Consider the following 21,598-nt stretch of genomic DNA (forward strand, 5'->3'; position numbering starts at 1 on the left):
AATCAAATACCCCTGGGTTATCAAGAACTTTCGGGTCCCCATGCAGTCTCCGGGTCCAGAACAAATTTCTTCAGGACCTGGAAAAGGTAAACCTCCAGGTTCTTTATAACCCCCGGGTCCAACAACAACCTCAGGGTCTGAAGGAACCTCCGGGTTCCCAAACGACCTCCGAGTCAAGAAGCAATCTCCAGGTTCAAAACGACCTCAGGGTCCTAAATACAACCTCAGGGTCCAGAGGAACCTCCGGGTTCCAAAACGACCTCAGGGTCCAGAGGAACCTCTGGGTTCCCAATCAACCTCCGGGTCCCAAAACGACCTCAGGGTCCTAAATACGACCACAGGTTCTAGAGGAACCTCCGGGTTCCCAATCGACCTCCGGGTCCCTAAACGACCTCAGGGTCCTAAATACGACCTCAGAGTCTATGAGGAACCTCCGGGTTCCCCATCGACCTCTGGGTCCTCACTCAACCTCCGGGTTCTAAAGGCGATCTCCGGGTCTAGGGCAGCCTCCGGGCTCCAGAAACGACCTTCGGGTCCCAACAACATCTCCGGATTCTGAAGCAGAACCACGGTTCCGTTCGATCCCAGGATCCTGCCATTAAATCTCTGGGTCCCTTAGAGAGACCTGCTATCTCTTCGGAAAAATTCACGAGTAACATATCTACGGAAGGTGGAATGTGAAGTATCCCTATACTCTAGGTTCACGAGTCTAACACATCTTGTTCCGTCTTTAAGACTTCCCAAAGGATAGCTGGACGACGTAAGTCTACCCGACGATTGGACGACTTTGAGTCGAAAAGATATACTGGAAGGTCCCCTTGAAGGTCCACACAACCATCAGGTTCTCGAATGAAAATCCGTATAACCTAAGGGTTCCTGGACTAAGGTCCATGCAAGCAACGGTTTCCTTGACTAAAGTCCATCCAGCCTCCGGGTTCCTGGATGAAAGTCTATACAACATCCTATCACATCCTCGAACCTATGGGTTTCAGAAAGATGTATCTCTAAACCTCCAGATTTTGGGAGAGCATGCCTAAGATCCTCTGGGTTCCATGAAAGCATGACGCAAGGTCATCCCAGCATTGATGGTGGCTTACCTCCGAGGGGCAGATTGCGGTACTACATAGTTGAGAGTGGCCAAGAATCAATGGCAGAGTTCAACCAATGTTTCCACCTTCTTTATTTGACATGGAAACTACTGCTCGCCGCCAATGTTTCCACCTTCTTTATTTGGCATGGAAACTACTGCTCGCCGCAAACAATATGTCAAAGAAATCTACTCCGGTACCAAGAATCAACTAGGTTATCTCCAGGCACCAAGACGAACATGCTGAACGTCCCCTCTGCCAAAAGTCAAGGTACAATCCTGGGACAACGCAAGAAGCTACAGCTACAACATCAACACCTCAAGGAGCATTCAAGTATGCTAAATGTAGCAAGGAAACCGGCACGGAGACCCTCCTGAAAGTCCATTACAGCCTTTACGAGCTTGAGAGGAACACGCAAGGCCGGTAGAATCAAGCATGAGAATCCTCAGTTTCGGCCTCCGGGTCTTGCTAAACCTACTCATCCCCCTGGTCCTTAGTCTCGCCAAGATTCTCCCTCTTAGAATTCGTGGGTCCTGACCCATACACTCCTCCTTACGATTCATGGAGCCAGAGAGCCTCAAGAAACGCAAACTGAAGTCAGGCCTGAACTAAGGCCGAGTACATCCACAAGAGAAGCACAAGCACTTGGGCATGAGCAGAAGCATCACCCTTTATGCAGGCATTCCTGGCTTCTTCATCAAACTTTCTGCCAACTCCGGAAAATCCCCACCGTTGGGGAAATGTCTCATCCTTATAAAGGAGAAGAAGAATGTCCTACAGGCCCGACCTGATCTCGCACGACGGTGATGTCCACCCTTAGAGTGTTTATTAGGTCCTACATTGTGGTCCTTCCTGATTCTCCACTTCCAGGTCATCAGAATCAAAGGTCATACATCTCTAACCAGGCTGCAAATCCTTTCACACCGAGCGCAAGTACATCTGAGAACGATCAACAAAGACAGCGTGATACTACGGTGCAACTTATAAAGTCCTATGAAGAAAGTCATGTTATTTCCTGCCTTCAAACATGAAGCCAGAAAATAATGGGCAAACTGTTGGGGAAAAATATTCCATGAAGAGATTACTCCAGCTTCCGTCTTCCAGGTCCCTGCCCCCAGGGTCCGGGTTCCTGCCTCTGGGTCCCGGGTCCCTGCCCCCAGGTCTGGGTCCTGCCTCCGGTCACGGGTCCCTGCCTCTAGGTATGGGACCTTCCTCCGTCCTCCAGGCCAAGTGATTTCTCCTGCCTTAAGATAAATGGAAATCTTCCATTTATCAGATGACCAGCTTAGAGAAGAAGGAATCTTTCTAAATCCAAGAGAAAGATGAAGTATTCCAATATGATAAGCCGCCCTTGAGAAGAATGGAAAGATTATATTATCTAAGGATATATGGAATATTTCCAAACCCTAAGAGAAAGGTACAGGCACGACCTCCATCATAAATATAGGTTTCTAAACCTAAAGAGAGAAGAGAGGTCCATAACACAGAGAAAGACACGAGCTCATCATCTCCATAGCCGCCGAGGCAAGATTCGCGACCTAGAGGGCCATCTTCATCAACATGCTTATAACCGACCTGCGATTAATACCAACAAGATGAAGTTCTACATTCACGGAAGCACGTCTGCAACTCCATATAATGGCTCAGGCCACGATCACCAGCTCACCGACAGGGATACTCCATGCTCATCAAAGCATATCGAAGCTCCATGCTCCCTTCAGCATGTCGACTACTCCACCATCTGTTCCGGCCATGCGCCCCCTAAAACAGAGTGCTCATATTACCTACAGAGCTACGTGCTCCCAAGGTCATGTGCCCATCAAGGCCACCTGTCCATCCAGGCTCCGTGCCTCCATCAGAGCTACGTGCTCCTTAGGCCATGTGCCCATTAGGCTACGCGCCCACTTAGGCTCCGCGCCTCCACCAATACATGAACTACGAACTGCTTGATCCCTCACTGAAGGGTACGTAGGCAATCCCCCCTGAAGGATGCAGCTATAAATCCCAAACATCTTCCTCGGTTCCTCAAAGACCAACCTTGGTAACCGGAACACTCAACTACAGATCAGGAGGCACCCAGGGACCGACCCTGGAATCGGGACCATCAATTGCAGACCCAGAAGACCATGCGGCCTTCACCATAGACAAGCAGTCCCTGCCTAACAACCAATATCCTCCGCTATTACTAACGTACCGACGACATATACTGGCCCATATCTAGATGGCAGTCTCCTAAGAGCAAGACCTCCCGGGTTCATCAACTATCAAGGTGGGAGAATAAACTACGACGAGATGTATCCTTCTCCCTATCATTCCGTAGAACTGAGCACGGATCGCTTGTACACAAAAATCCCTTAATAGGTTCAAGTTCTCGGAGTTCCTACATGTGCTTCTTTCACGATCTCGTTCCTCATCTGTCCAATGTCTTTCTCTTTCTCCTTTGATTCTGCCATGGTGTCTTCGTGGTACGTTATTGTCTTCTTGATTTTTTTTCTTTGGAGCTCTAGGTTAGAAAGTATAACTCGGCGAGTGTCTTCTTTTCTACCTCTATTTCCATGCACCTTAAAGCTCGGTCGCGAGCATCCTCGACGGTGACACGTTGGTCCCCAGAAGGTCATCACGAAAACGTGATTCGTGCCATATGACATGCACTCTCTAACATGTGACCCATTTGATACAAATGCCAAGTCGGATATGTTTACTCTAGTCAGTTTGATGTGTGTTTTTCACTTTGGATCTTAAGAGGGTTGTTTTGTGTTCCCAAAATCCACTCAAAATATAGGGTTAGGATTTGAACTAACGTGTTGAATAAAAAATGAATAAAATCTCTTTTATTATGAGTCGAAGATGAAAATGTATTTCTTATTGAGTATAAAAATAAAATATATGATTGTAAGTAAATCAAAGTACAAAAAGTTTATAGTATTGGTGCAAGAGGTTAATATCACCTTCTCTTTCCTTTTCTTTCTTCTTTTATATCTAGTTGTACGAGCATTTGTAACGACCGCATGATCTCCGACGAGGATCCTGCATGATCTCCTTTACTGCCTTAATTTCTTATACGTTTTTGATTGACTCTTTCAAGCTAGGATTGACTCTTTTTGGGATTCTGATGGGCCTCGGTTCTTTTATGGTTTGGGCGTCATCCTAGTGGACTGGACCTTCAGACTATTGAGCCGGATTTTTGAATCGAGTTTAGAGTAAGGTGAAACACACATCCAAGCTTTCCAACTAAAACTCAAATTTAAAATTTCATACATTAATTTAAGATCTTAAACCTAAACTCCACGATATTCAAAACTCCATTTTTTAAATCATAGATATTAAACGGTAAACTTTTAAGTAATATATAAATACTATAATAATGTACCTAAAACTTATATCCAACACTTGTACAAGATTATAACTTCGATTCTAATTTTAAAACCTTAATTCCATACCTTAAATCCAAACTTCAAATCCTATTGTCCATACTCCAAACTCAACTTCGCATATTCCAAATATCGGATTCGTTTGATGTTCCTTTTTAACATTGCTTGTTCAGTGAGTTATTGCGTTGTTTCAAATAAATGCATAACCAGCCGTGACGACAATTGAAAGGGAATCATGACATCCAGTTGTACCGAACAACAAATATAATTAAGCAAGCTCACTTGGCGTTCTTAATTAGTTATAGAAACTCAAAACCTTAAATCTTAAAAATCTCTTTAGTAGTGCAACGTTCATATGAGAGAACAATTTCTATTTGTAAACATAACATAACAGTAGACATTTATCATATATAATGCCTTAATCAAGTAGCAGGAGACGCAGTGACGATAAGAGGGAACATGCGGCGAATCACAACACCGATTGATTCAGGAACATTATTCTCTGTCTGATCTTCTGTGGACTGCCAATCAAATCCAAGCATTAAGTTAGCCAAAGCCACCTCATTCAACATTGCAGCAAACGATATCCCTGGGCACATTCTTCTCCCTGCTCCAAACGGAATCAGCTCAAAATCCTGGCCTAAGAAATCAACAGACGAATTTAAATGCCTCTCCGGTTTAAAGTCATCCGCATCTGGTCCCCATGTTGCAACCTCTCTCCCGACCGCATAAAGATTGATCATAACCTGTGTGCCGGCTGGTATGTGGTAACCTCTTAGGTTGACATCTTCTGTTGATACATGAGGAACCGTCAATGGAAATGGAGGATGTAGCCTGAGTGTCTCTTTGATCACAGCTTTTAAGTAGTACATGTCTTGGATGTCGTCTTCTGATACGCTTGATTTTCCTTTACTAACGGTACGTACTTCTTCTTGAAGTCTTTTCAGACACTCTGGGTGACTTAACAGCTCTGACATTTCCCATTCCAAAAGCGTGGAGGACGTGTCTGTACCACCCACAAAAGCATCCTGAAAATTGAAAACCAAAACAAGAACAATGGTTATATACTAAAACATTATTGGATGTAAATTCCAATTTGTTTTTTTTTCTCTCCATTACCAAGATGATTGCCTTTATGCTCATTCGGCTGACCTCAAACCCCACACTCTTGTCTCTCTGAAGGGTGAGTAAAACATCTGCGAAATCAGCCTTACCACCGTCTCCATCTTCATGATCCTGAACAACTTTCTCCAATATCTCATCAAAATCGTTTGCCGTCTTTTCCAGTTGACGCTCCAAACCGCAAATCCAATCAATCCATGAAAGACACGGTACAAAACTCCCGAAAGTAAACGTACCCAATTGCCTCACGAGCCTGTCCTTCAACTCTTTTAAATCTGTTTCAGCACCGTATTTCCTTCCCAAAGCAACTCTACATATAACATCGCTAGTACAAGTCATCATGATCTTGCTTAGATTTATAGGGGAAGAATTCTGTTTCCGGATCGTTTCCATCATCAGACTGATCTCTTGTTCTCTCACGTCTCGAAAGGTTCGTACCATTTTGTTGCTGAGAAGATGGAGGACACTCAGACTCTTCATTTGTCTCCAATACTCTCCGTACGGGGCTGAGGCCAAATTACGGCTCCCGTAAAGAAGCTTGTCGTAGATTTTGGAATGTGGACGACTCGCAAAGACCCGGTCATGCGTCTTCAAAATGTCTCTAGCAGCGTCCGCAGAAGAGGCTACAAGAACGGGGACAGTGCCAAAGTGAAGGAGCATGAGAGGTCCGTAATGCTGGCTGAGGGAGCGTAGTGATTGGTGGGGATATTGGCCAAGCTGGTGCATGTTTCCGATCAACGGAAGTCCCGGTGGCGATGGAATTGTGTTGCTTTTCTTCCATGCCCTCTGTTTTATGAAGAAGAGAATGGTAATGAAAAATATCAAGCACAAGAGAAGTATCATGACCATATTTTGTAACTTGGATTCTTCAAGTGTTTCTCGTGATCTTTGTGTTCTTCTTGTGGACTTAATATATAATCCAAGTTTCTGCACGTTACGTTACGACGGGCCAGTCAAATTTTCTTCTATTTTTGATTCAATATAATTCTCTCAAAATCTATATATAAAGCTAAGGAAATCTCTCAGTATGGTATGACACCTAAGAAAATTGACACGATTTTTTTGCTTTTTATATATAAGATGAACAAAAATGTCTTTGACCAAACAAAAGAAAAATATATATTAGTTTATTATGTTTCAAATACCTTATTTGTTACAACTTTTACTAGTCACAAGTCCACAGAAACTATTTACTGCCTAATATATATACTTTATTTTTCATAAAATATAATATATAAAAAAAATATTTTTGATAAAATAAAATAAAAATATATTTCTTTTATCATGTTACAGTTACCTTTTGAGATATATTTTTAATAGTCACAAGATCCACAAAACTATTTATCTTACTATAAACTAGTTTAACACCCGCGCCTTGCATAGAATGAACATTTTATATACAAATTATTTTTACGTATTATCATATTTTTAAATTTTTTATATATTATGAAATAAATTAATAAATATGTATTGAATAATTGAAACTATTAACTGTTTCATATATAATTAAATTGACAAAAATACATAAATTAAATAAATCCGATGTACAAAAACGCGGGCTACGCGGCCGCTTACGCACCAGAAACTCGTTTTTCGGTACGAGACCGATGCGAATATGGTGAAATCGGTTAAAAATCGGTTGATTTTGAAAACTTGATTTTTGTACCTTTTAGGCTTTAAATCGATTAATATATACTGAATCTACAAGTAATGAGTAAGGGAGTTGATGAAAAAATGGTTAAATCGAAGAAAAATGACTTAACACAAAGGGCTGTTGTATTTTTAAGGATTTAGAATTTCAAAGCTATCAGGAAGAAGATGAGTTAAAGTTACCTTTATGCCCCTCATTAATTGAAAAACCGAAAAAATAAACAAAAACACTTACCTACGGTCGAACCCAAGACCAGGGACATAGAAAATGGAATTTCCACAACCACAGTAGCCAAATCATTTTGTTCTCTATGCATATAAAATATATTTTATCGCTTTTATCAATAAAACTTTAAAAATCCCCGATTAGTCCTTGATTTATCTCTGATTTTATGTTAAGTTGCTAGGCTCGGGTGGACCGCCCCGCCCGCCTTGCGCCTAGCGCAATTTCGAACATGAAATAAATAATTTTTATTTATTTACAATCATTTTTTGGTAATTTAAAACAATTATTTTCTCTATTTTGTAAAGTTAAATAATAAAACATAAATATATAGTATATTCTTAATATTATGGTTTTTATGGTCATTTGTATTTTTTAACAAAAAATTAAACCATTAATAACAAAATTTTGGTGTGAAATTTTTAATATTTTTAATAATTTATAATCGTTCTTGAAAATCCAATGCAAATTTCGCAATTAAAACATTAATTTTTCAATATTTTTTCAATGCAAATTTTTAAATTAAAATATTTATGTATTTTATATGGTACATAGTTTAATATTTATATATATATATATATATATTAATCTGATATACATTAAAATATTATTTTTGCTCATATAGTTTATGGTCATTGTATCTTAGTTTAACAAATATTTTCAACCATTGATTACAAAATTTTCAATGCAAGACTTTTAACCGTTTTTGTAATTTCTAGTCATTTATGAAAATTAAAATATAACATATACAAAAATGTAATTTTTTATTAGAAAGTTAATATGATTGTTTAATTTATTTTAATAATATAACATTATACAAAATAAATGATATGTAAATTGTTATCAAATTCAAATATATATATATATATTTTTTTCATGTCAACTAAATTTTCATTATAACAGCTCAAAGAACATATTTACATGAATCGGGCTTTAATAATAGGAGGCCCAATAGCAACATTTAACAAATAGTATAATTTAAGCCCAATTATGAACATAGAAGACACGTTGACATAAACACATGTTTGATATCAGGGCTTCCAGAGACATGTGGTAGACATGCGGACATCATGCAAAATTTGCAATCTCCACCACCGCTCCTTCACTAGTTCGCCGCTGGAAGGTTTCTCCACCTTGATTGTCTTCCGCGTTGATCTAAGCCCAGCTTTGATGCCTCATCGCAACAATATCTTCCCGAACTCGTATTGTGCTTCATCTCCGTGCTCCTCTGCTCCCAAGTATCTCCAATACTCTTTGTCGGATGTGAGATTCTCCTAGTAACTTCAATTGATTCAAAGACCGCCATCGCCAAAACACTTGCAAACTAGCAAGCTTTGACTCTTCTTAGGTCGGCTCAAATCGCAAAGTCAACAAGCAAAACTCAGTCTTTACCTCCTAAGAATACTTTGCCATGGATATATAGAGAAAATATTGATATCGTCGGAGGATAAAGGTACCAACAATGAAGAAGGAGATCCGAAGAAATAGCCGGAATATGAAATCTTCAAGGAGAAGAAGCTTAGATCTAAACAGATCCAAATGATCCGCAACCGGAGAAAAATTAATTCGCCTGACGAAATCCAATTAAACGGAAGAGATATAATACAACAAAAAAAATAAAGAGTGTGGCGACCGGCGGCGGAAGGCCACCGGCCACCAGATCGTGAAATCAAAAATTGGTGTCTTTAGAAAGAGGTTAGAGGAAGTTCTAGAGAGAGAAAATGTGTAACGATGGATTAATCTGGCCTTGATGGATTAATCTGGCCTTAACTGACAAATATATATTTTTCATGTTTCATAATTCTGTAACTTTTATTCAAGGAAAAAAGAAAAAATATTAAGTGTGTTATAAAAGTAATGGAAAAATCTATCTTTATTCATAATATAGAGGTTCTTTATATAGGAGATTACACCGTCATAATAAATGGAAAGATTACAAATCATAATCTCTTGGTTATTAGTCATCCACAATCTGGTTCATAACACTCTTCCTTGGATGCCATAACCATTTAGAGCTTTTAATGTGCTTTAATGTCGCCTCATTAAAACTTTACCAGGAAAACTCAATTGGGACAAAACCATGGTGAAGGAAAAAGAGTACAACACACATTACTCCCCCTGATTTGGACATTACTGAAGGTCCCTTGGACCTCTCCAATTTTCTGCAATCCGTGGGTTATGAAGATCTTGGGCAGAATATGTTTCGTCCTCGAACATGATAGTTGGTTTTTCTTTACCATCGGTAATGCCACAATCTGATCGAACATATTTAGTCATCGACCTCAAATACACACACACGAAATTTTGGATGATGTTGCTGTGATATGCGTGTACCACCATGTGTAAAACATAACCTGTCTGAAAACAAATAAAAAAAAACCAAATAACCCCTCTTTGGGCTGGTTAGTATAAAATAAACCAAAATCAAAGGCTTCTTCATCGTCCTTCTTATGGACCAATCAGATCAGTGTCTAAAACAAGACTTCTGCATCGTCCATCTCAGGACTAAATGGACTTCTTTATCGTCCACCTTTGGACTGAATGGATCAGTGTCCAAAACAAGTGATCTCACGCCCATGTACTAGATAATGGGTGAGACTGGTCCATATTAAATCTCTTGAGTACCCTTTTCTGTATATACTATGTGATGCACAAGGATTTCATTGTTAATGTACTCAAGCTGTAATCCCAAACAAAACTTTGTTTTCCAAGATCTTTCATCTCAAACTCTTTTTTGAGATATTCAACTGTTTGAGAAATATCCAGAGGTTCCTAGGATATTCAGATCATATACTTTGATGATTATCAATATTGTTCTCGAGAACGTGCTGTACTTTCAGCTAAATATCCTCTAGTACTTTCATTATCCAGTGGACCATATAAATATGCAGTCAGTACATCAACTTGCTGCAAGTCTAATTTTCTCTCTTATATAGCCAGACTTATGAGAAATCTAAAAGTAGTTGCATCCACCACATGGGAGTATGTCTCTTCATAATCTATTACTGATCTTTGTGAGAATTCTTGTGCAACATCAGCTTTATATCTCACGATTTCTATTCCTCACAAGACCCATTTATATCCACTGGTTTTAACATCATATGGCGTCTTAATCATATGACCAAATACGCATTTCTTCCTTAAACTATTTAACCCCACGTTTCCATTCAATCCAATCTGTTCTACGAGTGCACACTCTTATATTGACGTGGGTTCATGATCCTCGCTTATATTCATAAATTCAAGTGCTATCTTGTATGCAAATAAATCATCTTATGTCGACATTCCTTATTGGTTCTATTATATTCCAGACATGATATAATCGATTGAGATTAATTATTATCAGGACCTTTAATACTTTGCAGCTTGGCGTCCCTAGCTACACTGTTTGGTACCTGTACCTTAGAGCCGACCGGCCTTATCTCCATGTTTGGGATGGTTTCCTTAGTAACCTCGGATTTGGATTTTGATTATCATTCTCTGTACCTTTCTTTTGTTTCCGAGGATTCTTATCTTTTGGAACCTATTTGGTCTACCACGTTTCATACATTGTCTAGACTCTGTAGCAACTTAACTGTGTCTCTTCTTGGACATCAAATTTGTTGGTGCTTTACAAGCTGGTTTATATATGACTTAGTCATTCTTTTTCGGGTCAGCAAATGTGTCTGGCATTTGATTAGCTAGCTTTGTAAATGTATAATCTTTGGACGTTTATTTCACATTCTATAGTCCGAGGATCTTGCCAAGACATTGATGGTTGATTCCATTCTATTTGTTTTACCATTCTTTTACCAGCTTTATTTTTTTTTCTCCTCCTGGTCTTAAAATAATTCGTGTACCTGGCCTCAAATATAATCACCCATAGCTGGCTCAAAGTACTTTATTATTTTGGAAGAAGCATATCCTACATATATCCCCATCCTTCTTTTGAGGTCCTATCTTAGTTCTCTGTGGTGAAGCAATTAGTACATAGACAGCACATCCAAATGTCTTATGATGGGGTATGTCTGGCTCTTGACCCGTTAATAATTGTGATAGGAGATATCTATGCTCACTAAATGGTCTGATGCGTATTAACTTAGGTGCATGTAAATTTCGTGTGACCCATGCTGTGAATGGGAGTTTTGACCTCATAAGTTATGGTCTATCAATCAACTATTTGTGTTTTAAAAGATTTCGGCCAAGCCGTTATTGGTATGGACATGTATCACAGAATTGTCCACACTTACCCCCATGGACATACCATAATCATTTAAACGCTTGGGACATGTATTCACCAGTATTATCTAGACATATAGTCTTTATTTATGAAAAAGGGGCTCGTAGCCGTTTTACTGGTGATGGCCTAATGAGTTTCCCTTGTGTACATGCTACACACGTGAGATTCATTGGGACAAATCTTCTTATCTTTTAATGTGTGCCTTTTGAATATCAATTTTCGCATCATGTTTGGACCAGGATGGCCAATCCGGTCGTGCCATAAAGTGTATATTTTCGCAGGCTTTTACCCTCTATCATACTGATCTATGCATAGTCTAGGTCAGTAGAGAATGCAAGTATAGTCTTTAGGACTTATTATGGGCTTGGGCGATTTTATACTTATATCTGAAGGAACTCTTTGTTTCCTTCGCCCATTGTTTCAATATAGAAACCATTCATTCTTATATCTTTAAAACTCAATAGGCTGCTCTTGCTCTTAGAGCTGGGTGAATATAAGGCATCACTGATTTCTAGATGCATACCCTTAGGCAATAATATATTAGCCTAGCCATAGTCTTCTTTCAGACTGGCGAAACCTGATTTAGTACTTATATTGGCGTTTTTCAGTGTACTCATATAGAAAAATCATTCATTCATTTAATCTAAGCAGACAATGTAATAGAAATAAATTCAAGGAGATAAAAATCAGAGAAAGCATACAAGCAAAGCAATCACACAAGTTTGATGTCGAAATCAGATTATCAACTTGATTCTTTTAGGCAATCATAAGTCTCATATTCCATAAGATCATCTTGATCATGTTCGAAATTATTTTCACCATCTTTATAGACCAAGTGGGTTTCAGGATTCTTCCCTTTCAGACTCTCTTTGATAGAGGTCACAAAAATGTTTGGGAGTCCTTCATATCTTAGCCCAATGGTTCCCCATTCCACATCTATGACACACTGATTTGGTCGAACTTTGTGGTTTAAAGGATATACCACGGCCACTGCCTTAACCATGGCTCAAATTGGGTTGATACCCACGGTCTCTGCCATAGTGATTCCCATGACCAAATGTGTTATAGTGGCCATGGCCACGTCCTTTCCACCCTCCACGGCCATGACCGTGTGGTCTATCATTCTGGACGTGGTTACCTTTTTTTTTTCTTCTGTGGCCTTATTGGTATCAGGTAATGGGGTTAATCCAGGAGGTCTCAATTCACTGTTTCTCATCAGTAATCCATTATTTTTGCCCAGCTAGCAATAGACTCATCCAGAGACTTATAGTCCTGGATTCTGGGATTACTCCAAATAGGGTCTTTGGTAATAACACCATTCTTTGGTGATCATATCTCGATTTTTAACTTTGTCCAAAGGTCTAGAGGATTCTCTATAGTCAGATACTGATCTTTGAGACTCTTAATAAGATGATGGTTAATAATTAATATTGCCCTATATCAATCTTTCTAATTGGCATTATTGCCTTCTATGATACATTCACCAAGTCTTTTTGACTTTAGGATAATCTTTGTATCCAATGCCCGCCGTAAATAATTATCTCCAGAGAGATTTAGGGCAGCAAAATCCAGGTTTATTTTCGACATCTCAAATCATATATCACTCAATATTTAGGTATAATTTTCATGCGGCCTTACTCTTAAAAACAATCAATTCGGATTTCAATCTTGTGAGGACAACGAGACTATCAATCTTAAAGCCATTTAATCAATCAGTCAATTTCTAGCAAGTCTCAGTAATACTATTTCTATGTGCTCATAATATTATGGTTTATCAAGACTAGCAAAAACGGATTCAATTAATCATGCAATTAAGGTTTAACAATCAATGAATTTTAGCAAGACTAGTAAAAAGATTTATTAATCACTCAATCAGTTTCAAGGCTGATTTTAGCAATACTAGAATATAGATTTCAAGCATGAATTTCAATGAATCAGTTTCAAAGCTGATTGGTATTTAGCATAAACCATGTGTAAATAATTTATCTAATATCTGAATTTATCAAACCTCAAAAACATATAATCAGATCAATCAATTTAGTCGAACTTAGCATACAATCTTAAACCTCAAGACATTAGATTTTATCATGTATCTATCAACCTAGCATAGATATTCTCAATTCTCAAAGACATCCGAATCAAATCAATATAACCTATCATACAGATTATTTAGGGTTTCTATTTAAAACAGATCAGATTACAAAACTATCAATCCTAGCAGATGATATTAAACCTCAAGAATCATGCAATCAGATCATTCGGATTTTAAACAAGTAAACCTCAATCAATCTATCAACCTATCGGATTATATAAGCAAAGCAAGCTAGCAACCTATCAGATTCAATCAATGTTTTAATAGGCTAGTCGGTTTAAACAATTTTAAATCAGATGAACAATTAACCAAGCAGGATGAGAAAATAAATCTATCAATTTAACGGTCAAACAATTCTAGCAACATAGCATCAGATTTAAAACCTCAATGATCAAAACCGAAAACAGTTTTGATTTCAAAATATTCGATTAGGGTTTTAATATATGATTTGATAATTATAGTATAATTAATTTTGATACTTATATTATTTAGGGTTTATAGATATATGGTTAGGGTTTATCGTATTTTAACTTGTAAAAACCGATTTGGGGTTTTAATCATGTAGGAACATGATTTAGGGTTTGGAGGTTTCGAACTTTTAGAGCTTCGATTTACTCAATTATGATTTTTGATGTACTACCCTATGGTTTTGATTCATGAAGATTAGGGTTTTAGGGTTTCATTCTTTATCAATCAATCCATTTTCGATTATGGGTTCTTAGGTTTTGAATTACCTTTGAACCTTAGATGATTGTTGAATCGGACTACCAAAGGAGTTGAGCTGCGAGCTGGACACGAACGGGACACGAGCTGGAATGGATCGAGTCGCTTCTATCGGGTCGCAGACGTCCTTTGTTGCTTGATCGGGAACGCATTGATCGTCAGACGCGAGCTGTCTAATGATGTCGCGAACGAGGAAGAGGTCGGGTGCTGGAGCTGCTCTCGGGTCGCGAATGTCTGAGCTAGGATCATGAACGCCTTGGACTGAAGCTGATCGGGGACGAGAGCTGGAACAGATGCGGAACAATAGGCGCGATCGGGGTTTAGGGTTCGTCGGATCACCGGCTAGGGTTAGGGTTTTAGGGGTTTTCGATTTGGATATTAGCTTAAGGATTTAGAGTTTCGTGCTGATAACGTGTTATAAAAGTAATGGAAAATTCTATTTTTATTCATAAATTAGAGGTTTCTTATATAAGAGATTACACCGTCATAGATAAATGAAAAGATTACAAATTATAATCTTTTGGTTATGACCCATCCACAATCTGGTTCATAACAAAGTGTAGTTTTTTAATTAATTTTAGGCTTAGTTTAATGAGAAATATGTTTAGATGACATGTGTCATAACTAAGTTTTAGGATTAGTTTAATCATGTTTCATAATTCTGTAGCCTATTTTTAAAAATGTTATTTTTTTTAGAAATTAAGTTATAAACTTAATTCTTTAAAAAATCAATTTATAAATTAATTCCGTTTGCAAATAAAATAAAAATAAAAATCTAAACCTAAATTTTTACATTTATTATAAATAATATTTTGAGAAATTAAATTATAATCGAAATCATTTTTTTTTTAATTATATATTAATTCGGTTTGTAAATAAAAATAAAAATAAAAATCGGTTTACAAAATGAAATTGGTTTACTCGGTTTAGATAACTAAACCAAATCTAAATAAAATAAACCTAAAAAAAAAAATCTAATCAGCTGTCATGCCCGGCCTTGTCACCTCCAGCCACCATGCCTGGTCTTGACTCCGCCACACCACCAGCACACCGACCACTGCTGGCCTTGCCTCATCCACCTTCCTTTACCAAAAACAAAACAAAATCAGATTTAAAAGAGAGAGATAAAGAGACAGAGGACATAGACAGACAGATAGAGCTAGAAAGAGGTAGAACTGTGGTGGTGGTGGTGGTGGTGGTGGTGGGACGGCAAGCGTGACGAATATCAGAAGATTGGGAGAATGGAAATGTGACAAACATAGATAAATGATAAAGAAGAAAAATGTTAAGAAGATTAACAGGTGAAGTGAGTTGAAAAAAGAAAAACAAATTCAGTTGACAGAGACGATTGGAAAAAACCCCAAGTGAATAAATGTAGGTCATTGGATCAAATTTAACCAAAGGCCTAAAATTGTAATTCTAGTGTTAAACTCTCTTTTTTTTGTGCAACAGTGTTAAACTGTTAATGTGTCAACTGATAGGAAAAAGGTGATGTTATTTATTATGTTTAGCTTAATTTTTATGTAATTTATCTAATTTATTATGCATATATTTTCTTTATTATGTTTAGATTTTGAATTTAATGATTAAAAGTTGTGCTTATGAGTTTGTTTGATTTAAAAAAAAGATTAAGTTTTATACCTTTTGTATAAACTTTAATGTTTACATTTAAAGTTTGGGTTAAAATTGGAAAAGTTTAGATTTGTAGATTATATTTTGTGGTTAAATTTTTAAAATTTATATTTGAAGTTTATATTTAGTAGATGTATGGTTTATGTTTGAAATTAAGATTTAAGGTTTTTTTTTAAGTTATATATTAATATTAACAAGATTAAATTTTGAGTTTGAGTTTTTTGTTTTTTGTTTTTGACAACAAACGGCTTTTTTATTACTCAAACTTAAGGTGGTATGGGTAATCAGACCGAAATAGAACAACTAATGTAACAAAGCTCACGATAAAAATATCTTGCGGTCTTACTTAAAGAGTCAGAAATTCCATTTTGCGCTCTTGCAGTCTTAGCTAGAGAGTCAGAAATTTCCATTTTGCGCTCTCGGGATATGCGATATCTTGAAGTGCGGAATATATATCAGCAGCGTCTTTATTTCCTCCAACTCTGTTGCAAACCTTGGCCAAGAGTGATGCTCTGTTATCATCGCGATCAGATCCTTGCAATCCGTCCCGAAGCTTTGACATGACGAATGTTGAAGCATACTCTCCATTGCCCATCGCAGTGCTTCTACTTCTGAATGTAAAGAAGTCTCTCACCGTCTTAAGTTTCGTGTCCCCATAAGTTGAATCTTTCCCAAGCTATCCATCCAAACCCAACCACATCCATTGAACTGTGTTGTGGAAGTCCATGAACCATCCACCATACATATATTATCCAAGCTTATGACTTTAAATTCTTCAATATTTTGCTCTTGTTGAATGGGGGTTACCAATTCATTTGCATTATACGAGGCTTGGCATTCACTTTCCGCATCGGACTAGCTCCAAAGGATCCATATCTATCCCTCGAAAGAGTTTATCGTTCCGAGCATTCCAAATATACCAAATTACACATGGATAAGGATCTATGACTAATTATTGCTCGACGATGCTATTATTTCTCTAGAAAAAGTAATCCATATTGGCATAAATATAATTGGTAGCAGAAAGATGTTAGGGCTAGATGGTGTTGTTTATAGGGACCATGCTTGCAAAGCTGGAGGACATTCAAATATGACATGAGTAACATTTCTTCTGGTTCACCACATCTGGAGCAATAATCATCACATCTCATATTACGTGCGTCAGTTTTTTTGTTACTGCCAAATGATCTATTATCAGTTGCCACATAAGATGACATATCTTCTGGGGTTCTTTAATTTTCCAAACAAAGACTTGGAGTATAGTATATTGGGTTCCAAGACCTCTGTGTCTTCCTCAATTTTCAGTAAATTCCGAGCTACCCAGTAACCAGACTTAACCGTATATTTACCGTTCTTTGTGTAATTACAACAGAATGTATCTCGGCGATGAGTTGAGGTTATGGCCAAACTTTGAATAAGAGGTATGTCATCAGGGACAACATAGTTCTCTAGTAATCCAACATCCCATTCCTTTGACTCTCCATTAATAAGGTCACTAACGCGCATTTTCGGGTGTAATACAAGGGAAGAAGGTCGAGCCGGCCTAGGCGGTGTGATAGAGATCAAAGGGTCCTCCCACACATTAATCTCATATCCAAAATGAACTTTTTGTCTAATATCCAGTAACAATAGTTTTCGTGCTGCTGAAATACTGGTCTACACAGGATATATTGTTTATAGAGCTTATTCGCAAAGGCGAGCTCATTCTGTAGTATTTTCCCCTCAAAACTCGAGCCACCAATGAATAAGGTTATTGGACAAGTCGCCACAGTTGTTTTGCTAATAGAGCCAGACTGAACTTATGGATAATACGAAAACCCATCCCGCCTTCTTTTCTTGGTAAACACACCTTTTCCATTTTGCCCAGTGAATCTCTCTCTTTGGAGGGTTTAAACTCCACCAAAATTATGCAATAGCACCTGATATGGGCAAAATCAGCACTTTTCTCAAGCTGGCTGGTCAGATGGGAGAAAGCACTTGGTCGTATAACCAACTTACTAACTCAAGGAATGAGATATGGCGGGAGGATGGAGAATGGATTCAGGCTGCTTGTTCGTATGAAACAACTCAGCAAGAACAATGGATGGAGATGAATAGAGAGATTGATTGAATCGCACAATCAGATGGATCGAGGTGTAGCCACAAACTCTATGGAAAGGAGTTTGATAAAACAGAAGTTGCTCTCAAGGCTGCTTCTCACAAACAACTCAGCAAGAACAATGGATGGAGATGAATAGAGAGATTGATTGAATCGCACAATCAGATGGATCGAGGTGTAGCCACAAACTCTATGGAAAGGAGTTTGATAAAACAGAAGTTGCTCTCAAGGCTGCTTCTCACAAACACTAGAAAGACTTAGGTTTAGTTGCTAGGGGCAAACTGACTCATATATTTCATAAAGGTTAAAAGATACAAAACTGCTTATAGGGGCTTATATAGATGCCGATGCAGTTATGCCCTTCTAGGGGTCTTTGAAGAAAATTTAATACATGACTCAATACTAGGACCTAAAGAAAGAAATAGGCTAAACAATGCTTTGATTTATTCAGAAAATAAATTAAAGAAAGACTCAAAACCTGCAAGAGAAATCGAATTATAATAAATATGAAATGTGCTTACCTTACTTACCTCTTTGGGTTGATTTGAAAGAAGTAGCTGTTGGAAGAGAGACAAGCTGAAGCATGGAGTGTTGTCATTTGAGGCTTGACTCTTTAGCCTTGATGCACACCGTTTCACTTAAAGGGGACAGATAGTAAATAAGGAAATCATCTCTTTATGTGGAATGATCGACCATAGGATAGCATCATCTCTAGGACCGTCATGTATAACATACGGTATGTCTTCTTTAGCTTCTGATGCGAATATGGAGAGCTTGTCTAAGCGGTTGCTGAGATCATCTAGGTTGGAGTTGAGGCTGGCCTTGATAAACATTCTTTCAACAGCTTCACAGAAACCAGCAGCCATTCTCTTTGTTCCTGATCTTGTTCTTGGTGCTTGTCTAAGGACAGGAATGTTGATATCTGGTTCTATGGCCTCATCATTCTCTCCCTCTTGAGAAGGTTCTGACCTCAGAACAGTTTCATCTGCATGAAAGTAAGATAAATCAGACACATTGAAAGTAGAAGACACATTAAACTCACCTAGCAGCTCCAGCTGGTATGCATTGTCATTGATCTTCTTTAGGACTTTGAATGGACCGTCTCCTCTTGGTGATAGTTTGGACTTCCTCTGGTTTGGGAACCTCTCAGATCTCATGTGTAGTCAAACCCAATCTCCTGGTTCAAAAGAAACCTCTTTTCTTCCTTTGTCAGCTTGCTTCTTGTTCAACTCATTCTAATGCTCCAAATTGGACTTAACTTTCTCATGGATCTTCTTCATTAGCTCGACCTTGGTCTCTCCATCAGTACTAACCATCTGATCTTTATGTGGGAGAATAGGCGAGAGGTCCAGTGGTGTATTTGGCCTAAAACCATACACAATATCAAAAGGTGAAAGCTTAGTAGCAGAGTGGGGCACGCAGTTATAAGCAAATTCAATGAAAGGTAAACAATCAAGCCAATTTCTCAAATTCTTACCAACCGTGGCTCTTAAAAGAGTAGAGAGAGTGCGGTTTACAACCTCAGTCTGCCCATCAGTTTGGGGATGGCAAGTGGTTGAGAAGAGTAGCTTTGTACCTAACTTTCTCCACAGGGTTCTCTAAAAGTGGCTTAAGAACTTTGTGTCCCTGTCAGAAACAATAGTTCTAGGTATACCATGAAGTTTAACTACCTCTTTAAAGAACAGATCAGCTGTTTGAGAAGCATCACTGGTTTTGTTGCAAGGGATGAAGTGTGCCATCTTAGAGAACCTGTCAACTACTACAAAGATAGAATCCTTGTTTCTGATCTTTGGTAATCTTAAAACAAAATCCATAGAAATATCTACCCAAGGTAGGTCAGGGATAGGTAATGGAATGTATAAACAATGAGGATATGACCTGGATTTTGCTTTGAGGCAAATAACTTCTCTACATCTCTTCTCAAAGTGTGGCCAAAAGAAGTGCTCAGCTACAATACTCAGGGTTTTATCTCGCCCAAAATGTTCCATAAGGCCACCATCACGAGCTTCTCTTAGGATCAGGTCTCGCAAGGATCCTTGTGGGATGCACAATCTCTTGTCCCTGAAAAGAAAATAATCATGCTTGTTAAAAGAACCAAAGGTGCCTTTCTTACATTGCACATAGATGCCTCCAAAGTCAGGATTTGAGGGTATTGATCTTTGATGTTCTCAAATCTCATGACTTTAAACTCCATAAGTGATATAAGCGCATGTCTTCTTGACAAAGAATCAGCTACAATGTTCTCCTTTCCCTTTTTGTACTTGATCACATAGGGAAAAGACTCCACAAACTCTAACCATCTGGCATGCCTCTTCTTTAAAGTTGTTTGCTCTCTTAGATACTTAAGTGTCTCATGATGAGTGTGGATCACAAACTCCTTGGATAAGAGGTAGTGCTGCCAAACCTCCAATGATCTTACTATGGCATATAGCTCCTTGTCATAAGTGGGATAGTTGAGTGTTGCTCCATGTAGTTTCTCACTGAAGAAGGCTAATGGCTTTCCTCCTTGAGTTAGCACAGCTCCTATACCTGTTCCTGAAGCATCACATTCAATCTCAAAAGTCTTATCAAAATTAGGCAAAAACCAAAACAGGAACATTAGTTAAGATATCTTTAAGTTTTTGAAAAGCTTTATCTTGTTCAGTTCCCCATTTGAAAGCCACATCTTTCTTGATTACTGAAGTTAATGGGGGCAGCAATGGTACTGACGTCTTTAACAAATCTCCTATAGAAGCTTGCTAGTCCATGGAAACTCCTCACATGGCCGATTGTTATTGGTGTTGGCCAATCTTGCACGGCTTTGATCTTCTCCTCATCCACTTTTAGTCCCTGAGAACTAACAACAAAGCCTAGGAAAACTAATTGATCAGTGCAAAAGGTACACTTCTTGAGGTTAGCATATAGATGTTCCTGGCGCAAGGTTTCTAAGACTTTCTCAAGATGTGCAAGATGATTTTCTAAGCTAGTGCTATAGATTAGAATATCATCAAAGTAAACAACTACAAGCTTACAGATGTATGCCCTTAAGACATGGTTCATGAGGCGCATGAAGGTGCTTGGAGCATTGGTGAGACCAAATGGCATGACTAGCCATTCATATAGACCTCTCTTAGTCTTAAAAGCAGTCTTCCACTCATCTCCCTCCTTCATTCTTACCTGATGATAACCACTCTTTAAGTCTATCTTAGAAAAGATAGTGGAACCACTGAGTTCATCTAGCATGTCATCTAGCCGTGGTATTGGATGCCTATACTTGATAGTGATGTTGTTGACGGCACGACAGTCTACACACATCCTCCAAGTCCCATCTTTCTTTGGCACTAGAAGAACAGGAACTGAACAAGGACTTAGACTCTCCCGGATGTACCCCTTGTCCATCA

The 21,598-nt window shown here is 38.3% G+C and overlaps 1 protein-coding gene and 2 long non-coding RNA genes across 3 annotated transcripts; all 3 read right to left on the reverse strand.

Annotated features, from left to right (window-relative positions):
• Positions 1–4,225: 4,225 nt before the first annotated feature.
• LOC106374690 (cytochrome P450 71A23-like) lies at positions 4,226–6,808 on the reverse strand. Its single transcript, XM_013814662.3, has 2 exons — positions 5,579–6,808; positions 4,226–5,487 (listed from the first exon to the last, which is right to left on the reverse strand). Exons 1-2 carry the CDS (start codon positions 6,428–6,430, stop codon positions 4,882–4,884), a joined length of 1,458 nt encoding a protein of 485 aa, XP_013670116.1. The 5' UTR covers positions 6,431–6,808; the 3' UTR covers positions 4,226–4,881.
• Positions 6,809–8,404: 1,596 nt separating this feature from the next.
• Positions 8,405–9,327, reverse strand: LOC106376562. Its single transcript, XR_001275547.3, has 2 exons — positions 8,916–9,327; positions 8,405–8,807 (listed from the first exon to the last, which is right to left on the reverse strand). It is a non-coding gene; the product is annotated as an uncharacterized LOC106376562 (long non-coding RNA).
• Positions 9,328–15,316: 5,989 nt separating this feature from the next.
• LOC125580770 lies at positions 15,317–17,118 on the reverse strand. Its single transcript, XR_007318532.1, has 2 exons — positions 15,665–17,118; positions 15,317–15,571 (listed from the first exon to the last, which is right to left on the reverse strand). It is a non-coding gene; the product is annotated as an uncharacterized LOC125580770 (long non-coding RNA).
• Between the last annotated feature and the right edge of the window lie 4,480 nt (positions 17,119–21,598).

This window comes from Brassica napus, chromosome C1, assembly GCF_020379485.1.
Source record: "Brassica napus cultivar Da-Ae chromosome C1, Da-Ae, whole genome shotgun sequence".
Taxonomy (NCBI): domain Eukaryota; kingdom Viridiplantae; phylum Streptophyta; class Magnoliopsida; order Brassicales; family Brassicaceae; genus Brassica; species Brassica napus.